Source organism: Phocoena phocoena, chromosome 17 (assembly GCF_963924675.1).
Source record: "Phocoena phocoena chromosome 17, mPhoPho1.1, whole genome shotgun sequence".
Classification (NCBI taxonomy): Eukaryota; Metazoa; Chordata; class Mammalia; order Artiodactyla; family Phocoenidae; genus Phocoena; species Phocoena phocoena.
This window is the reverse complement of record NC_089235.1, coordinates 80191772-80204719: the sequence shown is the minus strand read 5'-3', so window position 1 is coordinate 80204719 and position 12948 is coordinate 80191772. Positions and strand designations below refer to the sequence as shown.

Here is a 12948-nt window from a genome sequence, read left to right as displayed (position 1 = left end):
AAAAAACAGTTCAGAACTAAGGGGACTCTGAGCGCATACCCTTCCCACGGAATTGGTTCAGAAGCCTGTCTCTTGGGTTGCAGTTCTACCGACTGTATGTCAGTGACTCTACGACGCCATCAGTGCGAAAGATGCACTGTTTTATGGATCAGTAGGAAAGAGAAAATGCGGCCATTAGGTGACAGCACACCATGCATTGGTAGGCGCATTCGTAGATGTTATGATGCAAAGATGCATCTCGAAATCTGAGTCGAAATACAGCGATTCTTTGTCACTGCTTTCAACCGCAGCCCTGGAGAGGATCGGGCCGTCTGTGACCTGCCTCGGGTTTTCCTGCAAAGCAGGCAGAAAACCGAGCAGAGGCCGGAGGGCGGCACGGGACGAAGCGAGGGGTGGGACTGGGACGCACGGAGGCCGGCGGAGGGCGGGGCTGGCGGCGAGCGGAGGCCGGGCGGCAGCGCGCGCGCCCCCGACATCCCCCGGCCCCGCCCCTTCTACCCGCCCCTCCCGGAGCGTTAACTGTTTCTCCCCTCACCGGAAGCGCGCTCCTTTTTCCTTCCACGTCGCCGGGGGAAAAGGCCTTAATCGCGAGAGTTCCGTCCTCTTGAGAGTTTCTCCGCCGGCACCCAGATCGCGCGAGACCGCGGAAGGAGCCGAAGCGTGCGGCGCGCGCGCGGCGGCCGCGACGGGCGCAAGATGGCGACGGCGACCATAGCTCTAGTAAGTGAGCACCCCGTGACCGCGGGCCGCCGCTCAGATGGCGCGAGCGGGTTGTCGGCCCGGCCAGGGCGCCGAGGGTCCCCCGGGGATGTGGCGATCGCTCCGGGGCCCCGCGCGAGCTCCCGCGTCCTTTGGTCGCGCGAGGCGGGGGCGGGGCGGGCGCGAGGCGGGGGCCGGCCTGCGGCCGCAGCTTCCGGCCCGCAGATTGCAGCTTCCGGGGGCCGGCGCGGGAGGGCCTGGCGCGGTGGGGACCCGGGGCGCAGTTGGGGGCCGTGCCGCGCCCCGAGCCGGGTCCCTTCGCGGTGAGGCCGGTCGGGCCCCGGCGGCGGTCGTCCCCTTGTGTTGACGGGGTGCGCCTGTGTCCCCGACTTGAAGGCGGGGCTCCTGGGAACCGTGGCGTTTCTCCTCCCGCTAGTGTGAAAGGGGCCATTGGGCGTGCGGGGGCCTGTAGGAAGCGGTCGGGCCTGGTGAGGAGGGAGGCCTTGGCTTCTTGCGTACACAGCTGTGAATTTGCTCATCGCTGATGCTCAGCGGGGAAGAGGTTTCCAGCCAACAGGGATTCCGTCCTGCTAGCCCCACTCAGGAAGGGAAGACGTGGTCTCTCATTGCATGTTTCCTGAGCGATCACATTGTCCCAAGCGCTGTGCGAGGACTTGGGGGAACAGTGGGGAGCCAGAGGCAGTCTTGCCCTTTTCCGGGGTCTGGTGGGCACTGGAGACCAGTTCCCACCCAGGGTGCGTGAAGTGCTAGGGGGGTGCGGGCACCTAGAGGAAGGAACCCCTCCTTAGTTCTAAGACCCCTCCTTCACTAAGACCCTGCTTAGTGGTCTCGTCCTTCAGCCACATGGAGCAGTTAGCATAGATGGACAACCCCTCCTCACACAGCACTTCCGTGGTGAAGTCTCCTTTCACTCTTCTTCCTCCCAGGCTTGTGCGACTGACTCCCTTCTGGGACCCTTCACACGGTACATCCCTTTCTTTACCTGCCACTCTCCCCCGACCTATACTCAGACTGATGTGGTGAGATCTGTCTAAGAAGGCAGCTTTTGCAGGTAGATGGAGGCTGGACTGATAGGGGAGATATCTCAGGGTCAGGGGGTGTACTTAGACTGCCTTGGCCATGCTCTCAGCTGGGGGCTGATGCCCAGAGAGGGGGCCGAACCTGTTGCACTGGGGAAGAAACTGACCCCCAGTGAGAGAGAGGCCCCAGGCTATGAGGGGGGCCCAGTGTGTGACTGTCAGGCCTAGCTAACTTCACTGTCCTCTTTCTGCCATGAGCCGCTTCCTGTTGAAGCCACGAGAGCAACTACCTTTGTGAGAGGGACGTTAGAAAAGAGGTGAAGGTGGAGGCTTGGAGGCCACCAAAACTCCTGGGAAGGTGTAGGAGCAGGAGAGGCCAGTGAGAGTCACGTCCCCAAGCGTCCACAGACCTGCGTCAACACCATGCCTCAGCCTTGCTCGGGGGACTCAGCCCTGCTGTGGCACAGGGCCAGACACAGGTGGTGTCATAGTAGAGGTGGATAGGGGCACTGAGTCTAAACCCTGTAAGCTGGTGTTTTCAATAAGGGTCTTCACTGACCGTCTGACTCCTTTCAAGAGGTTAATACGTGTATGCTAATAGGTGTATGTAAACTGTAGAGGCCCGGGCTTACCTCATCAGCTTGTGGGAGTGAAGTCCAGCTTGTGGTCCTACACATTCCCTTTCCTGCCTTTTGAATGGATAGGTTTCTAGAAGGGTTACCTGTTTCCCTGCAGTCCTTTTGGGGCATATTGAGAGCTTGGTCTCTGTCTTCCGGTCCGTGCACGCTGAACAGTGCTGGTTTGCTGTCCTAAGCTGTGGCTTCAGCTCTTGTGGGAGGTGGAGTGGAATGGCACGTGATCTCTTGAGGAAGGACCCAGGAAGATATAGAAGCCCCTCTTCTGACTTGGGTGTGCCTTCCACCTGGTGGCTGCAGAAACGGGCCATAGCCCCTTCCTCTGACACTTGGACTCACTCCCACTTGGGACCATCATCCTTGGGTTCCATCTGGCAGGAGCACTGGGACCCTCCCCCCTCCCCAGGGGCACAGTTGCTTTTTTGCTCTTTCTGTGGGTCCCAGCCTGCATGTCAGTCCCCAGAGAGGCCTTCCCTGGGTGCTGGGGCCCAGCGTGCCCCGTAGTCCCGCTCTGCCCACCCTGTGCTGCATGTTCTTCTTAGCACTTGTTAACTACAGAAATGATCTCACGTAGGTGCCGGTTGCCAAGCCTCTTGTCTTGTTTCGCTGCATCTGCAGTGCCCTGCACAGAGCCTGGCCGTGCAGTGGACAGCGTGGCACCGTGTCAGGGGACTGAACGGAAGGAAGGCAGTGTCCTGCAGTGGCCCTGCTGTGCTCACTTGACTCTGGATGCTGTGATAATACTAATAATCCTTGAAACCTATGGGCTGCTTGCCACGTGCAGATGGATTGCCTTAAGTACTTTGTGTGGAGCCACTCACTGAATCTTCCTGCCAGCCCCAGGAGACAGGCCTGAGGAGCCTGAAGCCTGGAGATGTTAAGTAATTACGTAACTTTCCTTTTCTTCTAGTGGAAATAATCCTTTTGCCCTGGGCTGTTGATTATTGACAGTGCTGGGGTTTGGGGCCCAGAATCATGGGGCAGCACTGCACCCCACCCCACCACACACACACACACACACACACGTGCCAGAGGGGATTCGCACCCCTCAAGGCACTGCTGCCTGGTGGGGGGCGGGGTGGGGGGCTTTGTGACCGCGGGGCATGCTTCATTCATTGCCAGAGGATGACAGCAGAGGGCTAGCTGTAATGATAAATGACAGTTTCCTTTAAGCTCTCTTAGCATCTGCTTAGAACAGAACCCTAGGCTCAGTGGGACTGGAAACTTTGTTTCTGCCATGAATGGGGTAGGATGTCCTTCCTAGAGTTCTTGGTGAACTGAATTTTCCTGGGAAGTCTCTTCTGAGCTGTGTTCTGATCTCAGCACTGTCCTGGTTCCTTTGTTGGCTATTACAGTAATTTGGGGGAGTGGTTTATAAGTGTGCCCTCAAGTTGACTCTGTTCACAGGGGTCTAAAGGTTGGATTGTATCCCCAGACCTGAAGTGATCTCTTGCTGTGGGTCTTAAGAGGCAGCCTCTGCTCTGGGTGTGTTCTGGGGGCTGCCAGGGAACTTGGGGCAAAGCCAGACTAACCCTGTCCCCAGATGCCATGTACCCACTGGGTGGGACCTGTGTCAGCAGGTCCCCCCTTTTCTTTGTCTCTCTCTGGGGCACAGTTTCTAAGCAGCAGTGGTGCCGAGTTCAGAGGGATTCCAGGGAGGCAGCAGGGCCGGGTCGGCCACAGCTTCTGTGCCCGCTGGCCACGTCTCTAGTGCAGTCAGGTTTGTGCTGCTGTCTCTCCTTTGAGGCTGGAACTCCTGAGACATGCTCTGGCCAGGTCGGCCCAGCCTTCGGCTTTGTTTGTGCACGGACCCTTGAGGGTGGGCATGGCTGTCGCCTGTGTTCGAGATACCTGTGGGTCTCGTCTTGATCTGGGAGCGGGTTCCTGCTGTGTGGCATCTGAGAAGGTGGGGAAGTCTCAGGGCCCCTCCACTAAGACCCTCTCCCCTGTGACGTTGCCCACCTCCTGCCCTTGGCCTGCCACCCTTCTAAGCCGGGTCGGGAGCTTCTCCTTCCATTGGGCTGGCTCTGCATGGCAGTGCTTCTCGGCCCCTCTAGGCGTGGCCAAGCTCTCATCTGCCCCGAGTTAGACAGCCCTGGACAGTTTGCTGGGGGAGGGAGGCTTATACATGCAGACCCCCTGCCCGGCCCTGCCACTCAGAGGGCAGCCCTCCTCTGAGCTGTCTTCGGGAGGGGCCTGGGACCTGCCCCTGGGGCTTTTTGGCCAGAGACTGTTGAAGGCATTGGGGCTGCCGCTGAGCCCAGGCATGTGGACAGGGTGCTGAAGAGGTGCCTCTGTCTGCCTCAGGAGGGAGACGGCCATCTGCGCTCCTTGTCATCTTGTCCTGCCCGGCCTGGCCCAGCCTACCAGTAGGAAAGGAAGTGATCTTTAGGACCTCAGCTGTGTGGCCAGAGGGCAGCTCTCGACCCACTTTCTGCCTTTTGTTGGCCTGGGGCAGGAGCATAGCTCAGCTCTCTACCCTGTCTCTTTCTGGGGACTCGTTGCCAGCTCGGGGCTGCCACAGATTTGCTCTGGTTTCTGCCAGGCCAGCCCCTTGTGCTGGGCTCTGGGCAGCTGCAGGTGTGCTGGAGGAGTGGGCAGGGTGAGGTGCAGTGAGGCAGTGTCAGGAGTGTTCAGGGGCCATGTCACGGCTGGCTCCTTCCTGGGCCCCTGCCGGCCTCCCTTCCTGGTCCGTGCGGAGCTCAGCTCTTGACCAGGAAAGACGAGAGAGGGCCTGGGTGGCTGGGTCTTGTGGACGTCCGTCACATCATCTCCTTCCTGCCTGCAGCAGGTCAATGGCCAGCAAGGAGGGGGGTCCGAGCCGGCGGCGGCGGCGGCGGCGGCGGTGGCAGCGGGAGACAAATGGAAACCTTCACAGGTACTGACCTTAAGCATCCTCGCCCTCAGGCCCGCCTGCCCGCCCGCCCGCCCGCCCGCCTGCCTTCCGTCCCTGGGCCCAGAGAGACCTGGCAGGGGGTGGGGCGGGAGGAGCCCAGGGACTCTTCTCTGTCCTGCCCTCTCGCTCGCTACCCAGCCTCCAGCCTGGCTGTAGCCTCCTCCTCCCTGCCTCTACTTGGCGTCCTCCCTGCTTCTGTGGTGGGTTGAAGCCTCATGTGTCTTCAGACACCAGGCAGATGGTGGCTATGGTCAGGTGGGGTGTGAACCTCAGCCGGTGGCAGCCCTTCACCGTCGGTGTCATACAGAAGGGCAAACGTGTTGTTACCGAACGTGCAGGGTATTGTTGAGAGCCAGAGATACAGTTTCACTTCAGATCTCTGACTTAAGTAAAACGTGAAAGCAGAACCACGTGTAAGTCAAAGTCCAAGTCTGGCGGCCTCGGGGCAGGGCTTCAGGGTAGGCGTGGGAGATCTTGGCCAGTTCTGGTTGCGGAGCCGGTGGGAGTGTGGGAGGGGGAGCCGGGTAAGAAGGTTCTTCACGCTTCTCCACGGCAGCGCCTGCGTCCAGAGGGTTGGGGGGCTGTTCGGCTGGGCCCCCAGCACGCTGTGGGGAGGGCCATGGCATGCAGCCTGGACCCTAGGAAGTTACGGGGGCTGAAGCTGGTGGGCCCCTCTAGCCAGCCCTCCCCGACCCTGGCTGGCTGTCTAGACAGCCATTGGTTGGTAGAAGGGCTTTTTGTTTATCAAGACAAAGAGGAGATTGAAAAGTTTCTAAGGGGCTGAAAGGGGGTAGCATTGGTTACCATGGTGACAGCCTGCTCTGGAGTCATAGCCCCAGGCTCTCAGGCCTCTCTCCCACTAAGGAGAACTGGGCTTGGAGCCAGCGGGAAGGACAGCCTCGCAGGGGCCAGACTGGGTCGCCAGGGGAGGGGCTTCCAGGGCTTCCTGCCCTTTGACCCTGTGCTGGAAACCCCACACTCCAGCTGGTCAGGATGGTGGTTCTTGGCGGTTGGGTCATCCAGCCCCTTCCTGCCCCCTTTGTACCTCTGTCCTTGCTCGTCACTCCTGTGCTGGCGACCTGCCTCTCTTCTCTGCTGTCCCTCCCGAGGCTTCATGCTGGGTGCTGCAGATACCCCCTCTGGAGCGCTTGCTGGCCACCCAGTAACTGGTGGATAGGCAGGTGTGTTCTAACTCCCGACACACGTGCTCTTCTGGGTCTGGTGGCCGTGCTTCTCTTCCAGCTTACACAACTGTTTTCTTCCCCCTGCAAACCGCTTAGAAATGAGTTTTGATAGAGGGCATGTAAACAATCCTAGTAGCATCCACTGTGGTCTGCAGCAGACTGGGACACCACCACCGCCACCGCCACCAAAGCGTCTCCTCCTCCCTATGCTCGCCTAGGGTGCTGGTGGGTGTCCGCTTCTGTCCCCCTGTGGCTGGCCTGCTTCTGGTCTCTCTTGCCAGGGTGCCTATGCATAGCCCAGGGAGGAGTTTGGTGGAGGTGGGTTGGAGCCCTCCTCGGGGCTGCCGTGGCCTCTGGGAGAACAACTCCAGGCTCTCTGGGCGGTGTGCGCAGTGTGCAGGGATGGGTTACCGCCTGGAGCTGTGCTGGGAGGGAGCCCTTGCCCATACTTGCTCTTTGAGTGGCCCCTGGATCTCGTCCCGAGCAGGGAAGCCGAGTCTGTGGCCGTGGCTGGGGCCATGAGGAAGTGTGGGTGCCAGGCGGTCCGGGAGTGAGGAGTCCCAGGACCTCCAGAGAGCCCTGGCCCCCTCCCCTTGTCTTTGGGGACAGCTGAGGCTGGCTGTCTTGTGCAGCATGGGACGGGGGTTCTGGGGTCAGGCTTGCCACGAGGGCTGGGCCCCTCTCACTACTTGCTACCTGTCTTGGTGACTCCTGCAAGCCTGGGTCCTGCAGCTGCTCTGGGTTGGCCGAGGGCCCCCAAGGTGTCTGTCTGCCTCAGTGTGTGTCCTCCCGGTGGGTCCTGGAGGAGACCGGCCTGGGACAGGCATAGGGGTGTGAGGTGGGCAGACCCACGTCCAGGCTAGGCGGGAGACAGTCTGTGTGAGGACGTGTCTGCCCCTGGGAGCGGGCTGAGCTGCAGGCCACGTGCGGTTGTCGGGGAAGAAGGTGGGGTGGGGTCCTGGGGCCGTGTGAGGGAGGTCTTGAACTTGTCCTTAATGCCTTTCCTGCTCCCCATCACCAGGGGACAGACTCCATCAAGATGGAGAACGGGCAGAGCACAGCCGCAAAGCTGGGACTGCCTCCCCTGACGCCTGAGCAGCAGGAGGCCCTCCAGAAGGTGAGAGCGTGTGTCCTGCCCGGGCGCTGCGGCAGCGGGAAGCCGCTGGCGGGGGAAGGCCCATCGCCCCGCAGGCCAGGCCCCCCAGTGCTCCTCAACACCTTCTCTCGCAGGCCAAGAAGTACGCCATGGAGCAGAGCATCAAGAGCGTGCTGGTGAAGCAGACCATCGCGCACCAGCAGCAGCAGCTCACCAACCTGCAGGTGAGCCCTCCCCGCCCTCCCCCGCCCCCGCGCCTCCGCCTTCTCTTCCTCCTCTCGTGCCTGCGGCTGTCCCCGCAAGGTGTCGTGCTGCTCGGCTTCTCAAGGACTCCTTGGGACGCCCGGGTTCCTCCCTGGGGCACGAGTGGCCCAGCCTGACCCACGGCCCCCCCCCAACCCTCCTCTGCGCCCCGCCGCCCCTCCCGAATCGGCTCCTCTTCTTGGACTTCAGACTGTGGCCCTGAGCCCGTGTGCCCCCAGGCGGCGTGGCTGGTGTCGCAGCCCCTAGGAATGTTCCTCCCCACCCCCATGGCCTCGGATAAGAGCAGTCGGGCCCCCCTGCAGGGAGTTCGGTCCTCGGCTTGGGGCCCAGGACTGAGAGGACAGGCTGGGGACGCCTCCACGGGGCCCTGCTCTAGGCCTGTGGCCAAAGGCTGCCTCGGCTCTGGGGAAGAGGACAGGGTGAGGCTGACAGGTGCCTGGGCCTCGAGCCCCCTCCCACCGCCCCCTGCCCCCCTCCCCCTCAGATGTTCACGCTGCCAGGAGATGCCCTGGCTCTTCACTGTGCTCCATCAGTTCCTCCCCTCCCCCCTCCCCCCCTCCCTCCTCCTCCTCCCCCTCCTCCTTCTCCTCCTTCTCCTCCTTCCCCCTTCCTTCTGCCCCGCCAGCCAGGCTGCGGGGCGGGGCACCTGGGGCTCTGAGGCCCCCCTGGGCAGGTGCCGGCAGCTGGCCACTTGGCCGGCAGTGTGGGAAGGCAGGCGGGCCTCCTGGCAGGGCGGGGACTCCGGGCCTTGCCGCTGTCTGCGTGAGGTGTGACGAGAGCGGAGACTGCTCGGCTCCAACAGACTGAACTCTGTCTTTACTGTCTTTCAGATGGCAGCAGTGACAATGGGCTTTGGAGATCCTCTCTCACCTTTGCAATCGGTCAATAGACATGCTCACTTCTTCCGGGGCTCATGTCCTTAGTCAGGGCTAGAGGGGGGCAGTGCGGCCCGCGTGCTGGGGACCTTGCTCCCCGTAGCCGGCCCTGCCCGCCAGCTCGGGACAAGCGCAACAGAGCGCCAGGCGTGGCGGGGCCAGTGGTGTGGGGGGCACCCACCCCGGGACCGCCCCTGGGGAGGCCTACATCTGCTCTGAGGGCCCGCCTTAAAACTAACCGGCCAGGTAACTGCGGAGGGCAGCCGGCCAGGAGGGTAGCTGCCCACGCCAGGCCCGCCTGCACCCATGCCACCTGCACACACGGGGTGCACCGCCGGGCCTCCAGCTCCGCCGGTCTCCAGGCTGCTCGGGCTCCTGGCTTGGGGTCAGGCCCCCGAGGAGAGAAGGGTCTTAACTCATGGCCCCATCAAACCCTGGAGGGAGGACGGATGGATGGGGTGGGGGGCTGGGGGGACCCAAGCAAATGAGAGAGGGAAGCACGAGGACTGGGCCTCGGGCCTGGCTGTCAGCAAGGGGCGGAGGCCACGCGGCCAGGGGACAGGCAGAGGCGGCGGCCAGAGGGGCCAGGGGCCAGGCAGAGGCGGCGGCCACAGCCCTGCCTGCTATCAGCAGGAGTCTGGGAAGGAGAAGCCCCTCCATCCCCCAGAGGCAGGCTGAGGAGGAGGCCAGGCCCCTCTGGGGAGTCCGAGGGGGAAACGTGGCCTTCTCTGGGGGTCATCCCTGGGCGTGCCGCTCTCGCAGGGGAGACGCAGTCCTGACCTCGAGGACCAGACAGTCCCTGTGTCCTCTTTAGGAAGCGTCTGTCTGTGGGGACAGGTCAGGGAGAGGGCTTTTGGCACACCTGCTGTTGGGGAGCCCACACTGAAGAGGAGACGAGCTCCTATCTTGGAAAACTTTGACCTGAGGGGCAGCTGGTTTTATGTCTGGGGCGCCTGGTGCGAGAGGGGACATAATTCTACTTTTGGGGGGGCGGTCCTTGGTCTCAGCAGGGAGCCTGAGGCCTGTTCGTTGAGTGTAGTTTGAGGAGGGGAGTCCCATTTGTGGGGGGTAATTCTAGTCTGGGGGAGATGTGAACCTTATTTGTAGGCCCCTTTTTGAGGGACGGGGGGCCCGGCCTGTTCTAGGCCAGTTGATGTATCTAAAAGAAGCTGGCCTCTGGTTATGGGGAACCTCGTGAGGGTGTGGGGCTCCCCTGTTGAGGGGCTAGAGCCAGGGCCCCATCTCCTTTGCCTGCCCTGGGCCTGTGGTCTCCTCCCTGGGCCCAGCTCCTCCCAGTGGCCCATGGCGTGTGGCTCTAGGACCCTCCCTGCCAGGCATGTCATGTGTGAGGTGGCAGGGTGGGAACTGTCTCCTTGAGGGAATGGGGAGGTCCCTCGGCACAGCTGCCATGCTCGCCCCAGCGTGGAGGCGGTGTGTCTGCCCAAGCAGAGCCCAGGGGCTTCTTTTGGCGGCTCTGCCACCTCTTGATGTTCCCGGGGAGTAGCAGCCCTTTTTTGTGAGGGTTCAGGCTCTGGGGCCCTGCGCGAGCGGTTGCTGTTTGTCTTCTCTCCGGGGAGCCCCTGTCTGGGCTCCTCCCCTCCTCCCCGGGGTCTCTTCTGGGCGGTAGCTGCCCTGTCTTCTGTCCCCTCTCTCGCCTCCACACCAGTGGGTCCCTGCAGCCTGGCGGCTCCCCCTTCCCTCTCTGTTGGAGTGCATGGCCAGGACCCTGGGAGGACCTCTCAGCCCACCTGGGTGCCCGGCCCCAAACTGGAGGGCTTGCGGCCCTGCCTTGCGACCACCTGTCAGCTTCGCTGTCAGTCTGCCCGGGACCTGGGTGGGCCAGGGTGCGTTCGTCTCCTGCCTCCAGGCCTGCCTTTCCTTCCTGGGGGTGGGGTCCTGCCGACCCCCACCACCCTGACTGCAGGGGCTGAGCCTGTACCACGCTGCCGTGTGGGGAGCCCTCCCCAAGCGGAGCTGGGTGGGTGGGCCAGGAGGGGAATGGGCTGCCCAGCCTCCCACCACCCCCTCACAAGCCAGTGGCTCTCTCTCCCCTTGTGTCCTGCTCCAGATGGCAGCTCAGCGACAGCGGGCACTAGCCATCATGTGCCGGGTCTACGTGGGCTCCATCTACTACGAGCTGGGGGAGGACACCATTCGCCAGGCCTTTGCCCCCTTCGGGCCCATCAAGAGCATTGACATGTCCTGGGACTCCGTCACCATGAAGCACAAGGTGAGGTTCCGTCTGCCCTGCCTCGCCCCACCCCCGGGCTCTCCAGGCCTAACAGCGTGTTCCTGCGTCCAGGGCTTTGCATTTGTGGAGTACGAGGTCCCAGAGGCCGCCCAGCTGGCCTTGGAGCAGATGAACTCCGTGATGCTGGGAGGCAGGAACATCAAGGTGAGGCCGGGGGTGGACCTCGGGGTCAGCACGTGGCACGGGTGTGCTGTGTTCAGTCCCCCCGAGATGCAGAGCAGCCCCTCCAGGAGCCTGCGGCGACCCGGCCTAGGCTGACTGGGCACTCTTCATCCCTGCCTCTCCCCCAGGTGGGCAGACCCAGCAACATAGGGCAGGCCCAGCCCATCATAGACCAGCTGGCCGAGGAGGCGCGAGCCTTCAACCGCATCTACGTGGCTTCTGTGCACCAGGACCTCTCAGACGACGACATCAAGAGTGTGTTTGAGGCCTTCGGCAAGATCAAATCTTGCACACTGGCTCGGGACCCCACGACCGGCAAGCACAAGGGCTATGGCTTCATCGGTGAGCTTGGGGAGGCGGGGTGGCAGTGAAACCCACCCGACACCGTGGCCGGCCCTCACTGCCACCCCTGCTCTGCAGAATATGAGAAGGCCCAGTCGTCCCAGGATGCCGTGTCTTCCATGAACCTTTTTGACCTGGGTGGCCAGTACTTGCGGGTGGGCAAGGCTGTCACACCCCCTATGCCCCTGCTTACACCTGCCACACCTGGAGGCCTCCCGCCTGCTGCTGCTGTGGCCGCAGCTGCAGCCACAGCCAAGATTACGGCTCAGGTAAGGGCTGGGGGAATTGTGTGGGTTTGGTGGTGGGCACCAGGCCCCCCTGATCCTGTGCGGACTGGCTCTTTGGTCTTGAGTGGAGGCAGCCAGACCGGGGACTAAGCACAGTGGCCTTGGTTGCAGGAAGCAGTGGCTGGAGCAGCGGTACTGGGTACTCTAGCCACACCTGGACTGGTGTCCCCTGCCCTGACTCTGGCCCAGCCCCTGGGGGCTCTACCCCAGGCTGTCATGGCTGCCCAGGCCCCGGGAGTTATCACAGGTGAGCCTGGGTGGGTCGAGGTTTCCCTCCTTCCCCTGCCCCCTCCTCTGGGCTTGATGCCTTCAGCTGCCCTTAATGAGCTTCCTTAGTCCCCTGTGCCCCGGGCAGTTCAGCCATGCTCAGCGGAGCTGTGCTCCTTCCTGGGAATGGTGGAGGTGGGGGGAGTGACTGCTGGACCTCGTGGGTTTGCTGCAGGTGTGACCCCGGCCCGGCCTCCCATTCCGGTCACCATCCCCTCTGTGGGAGTGGTGAACCCCATCCTGGCCAGCCCTCCGACACTCGGTCTCCTGGAGCCCAAGAAAGAGAAGGAGGAGGAGGAGCTGTTCCCTGAGTCCGAGAGGCCAGAGATGCTGAGCGAGCAGGAGCACATGAGCATCTCTGGCAGCAGCGCCCGCCACATGGTGATGCAGAAGCTCCTCCGCAAGCAGGAGGTGGGCAGCCGGGGCCGGTGGGGCGGGGCGGGGCGGGGTGGTGCAGCCAGCCACAGCTCTCAGCTGTACCCCCCCCCCCACACACAGTCCACAGTGATGGTTCTGCGCAACATGGTGGACCCCAAGGACATCGATGACGACCTGGAGGGGGAGGTGACCGAGGAGTGTGGCAAGTTTGGTGCTGTCAACCGTGTCATCATCTACCAGGAGAAGCAGGGCGAGGAGGAGGATGCAGAGATCATTGTCAAGATTTTTGTGGAGTTTTCCGTAGCCTCTGAGACTCACAAGGCCATCCAGGCCCTCAACGGGCGTTGGTTTGCTGGCCGCAAGGTGGTGGCTGAAGTGTATGACCAGGAGCGTTTTGATAACAGTGACCTCTCCGCGTGACCTTAGACCCCCTCCCTGGACTTGCACTTTCTCCTTGTTCCCTCCGGGTTTTATAGAGATTCGGTGGTATCTTGGGCCCAGCCGCCCAGCCTGTGGATAAAGGTGCAGATGCTGCTGGCCCTGAACGTTCCTGTCTGACAGTGGTCTTGTGC

At 62.5% G+C, this 12948-nt stretch overlaps 1 protein-coding gene across 6 annotated transcripts; it reads left to right on the top strand.

The window, feature by feature from the left end:
• Nucleotides 1-489: 489 nt before the first annotated feature.
• On the top strand, nt 490-12934 carry PUF60 (poly(U) binding splicing factor 60). 6 transcript variants are annotated; one of them, XM_065895304.1, is made up of 12 exons: nt 490-720; nt 5163-5252; nt 7476-7571; nt 7685-7774; nt 8645-8695; nt 10758-10919; nt 10992-11084; nt 11231-11444; nt 11523-11713; nt 11843-11978; nt 12174-12409; nt 12497-12934. In XM_065895304.1, the coding sequence occupies exons 1-12, from the start codon at nt 697-699 to the stop codon at nt 12794-12796; spliced, it is 1683 nt and encodes a 560-aa protein (XP_065751376.1). In that variant the 5' UTR covers nt 490-696; the 3' UTR covers nt 12797-12934. The 6 variants fall into 6 exon arrangements, with proteins under 6 accessions (XP_065751376.1, XP_065751381.1, XP_065751378.1 ...); XM_065895305.1 differs by having other exon boundaries at nt 697-720; nt 5166-5252; XM_065895309.1 differs by lacking the exon at nt 5163-5252.
• Nucleotides 12935-12948: the final 14 nt, after the last annotated feature.

Bases quoted from the DNA above. Each gene is read 5' to 3' on its own strand.
- PUF60 (XM_065895304.1), top strand. From the start codon at position 697: ATGGCGACGGCGACCATAGCTCTA. The intron at 8,696-10,757 runs GTCAATAGACAT...GTCCTGCTCCAG, and splicing joins CTCTCTCACCTTTGCAATCG to ATGGCAGCTCAGCGACAGCG. The intron at 11,085-11,230 runs GTGAGGCCGGGG...CCTCTCCCCCAG, and splicing joins TGGGAGGCAGGAACATCAAG to GTGGGCAGACCCAGCAACAT.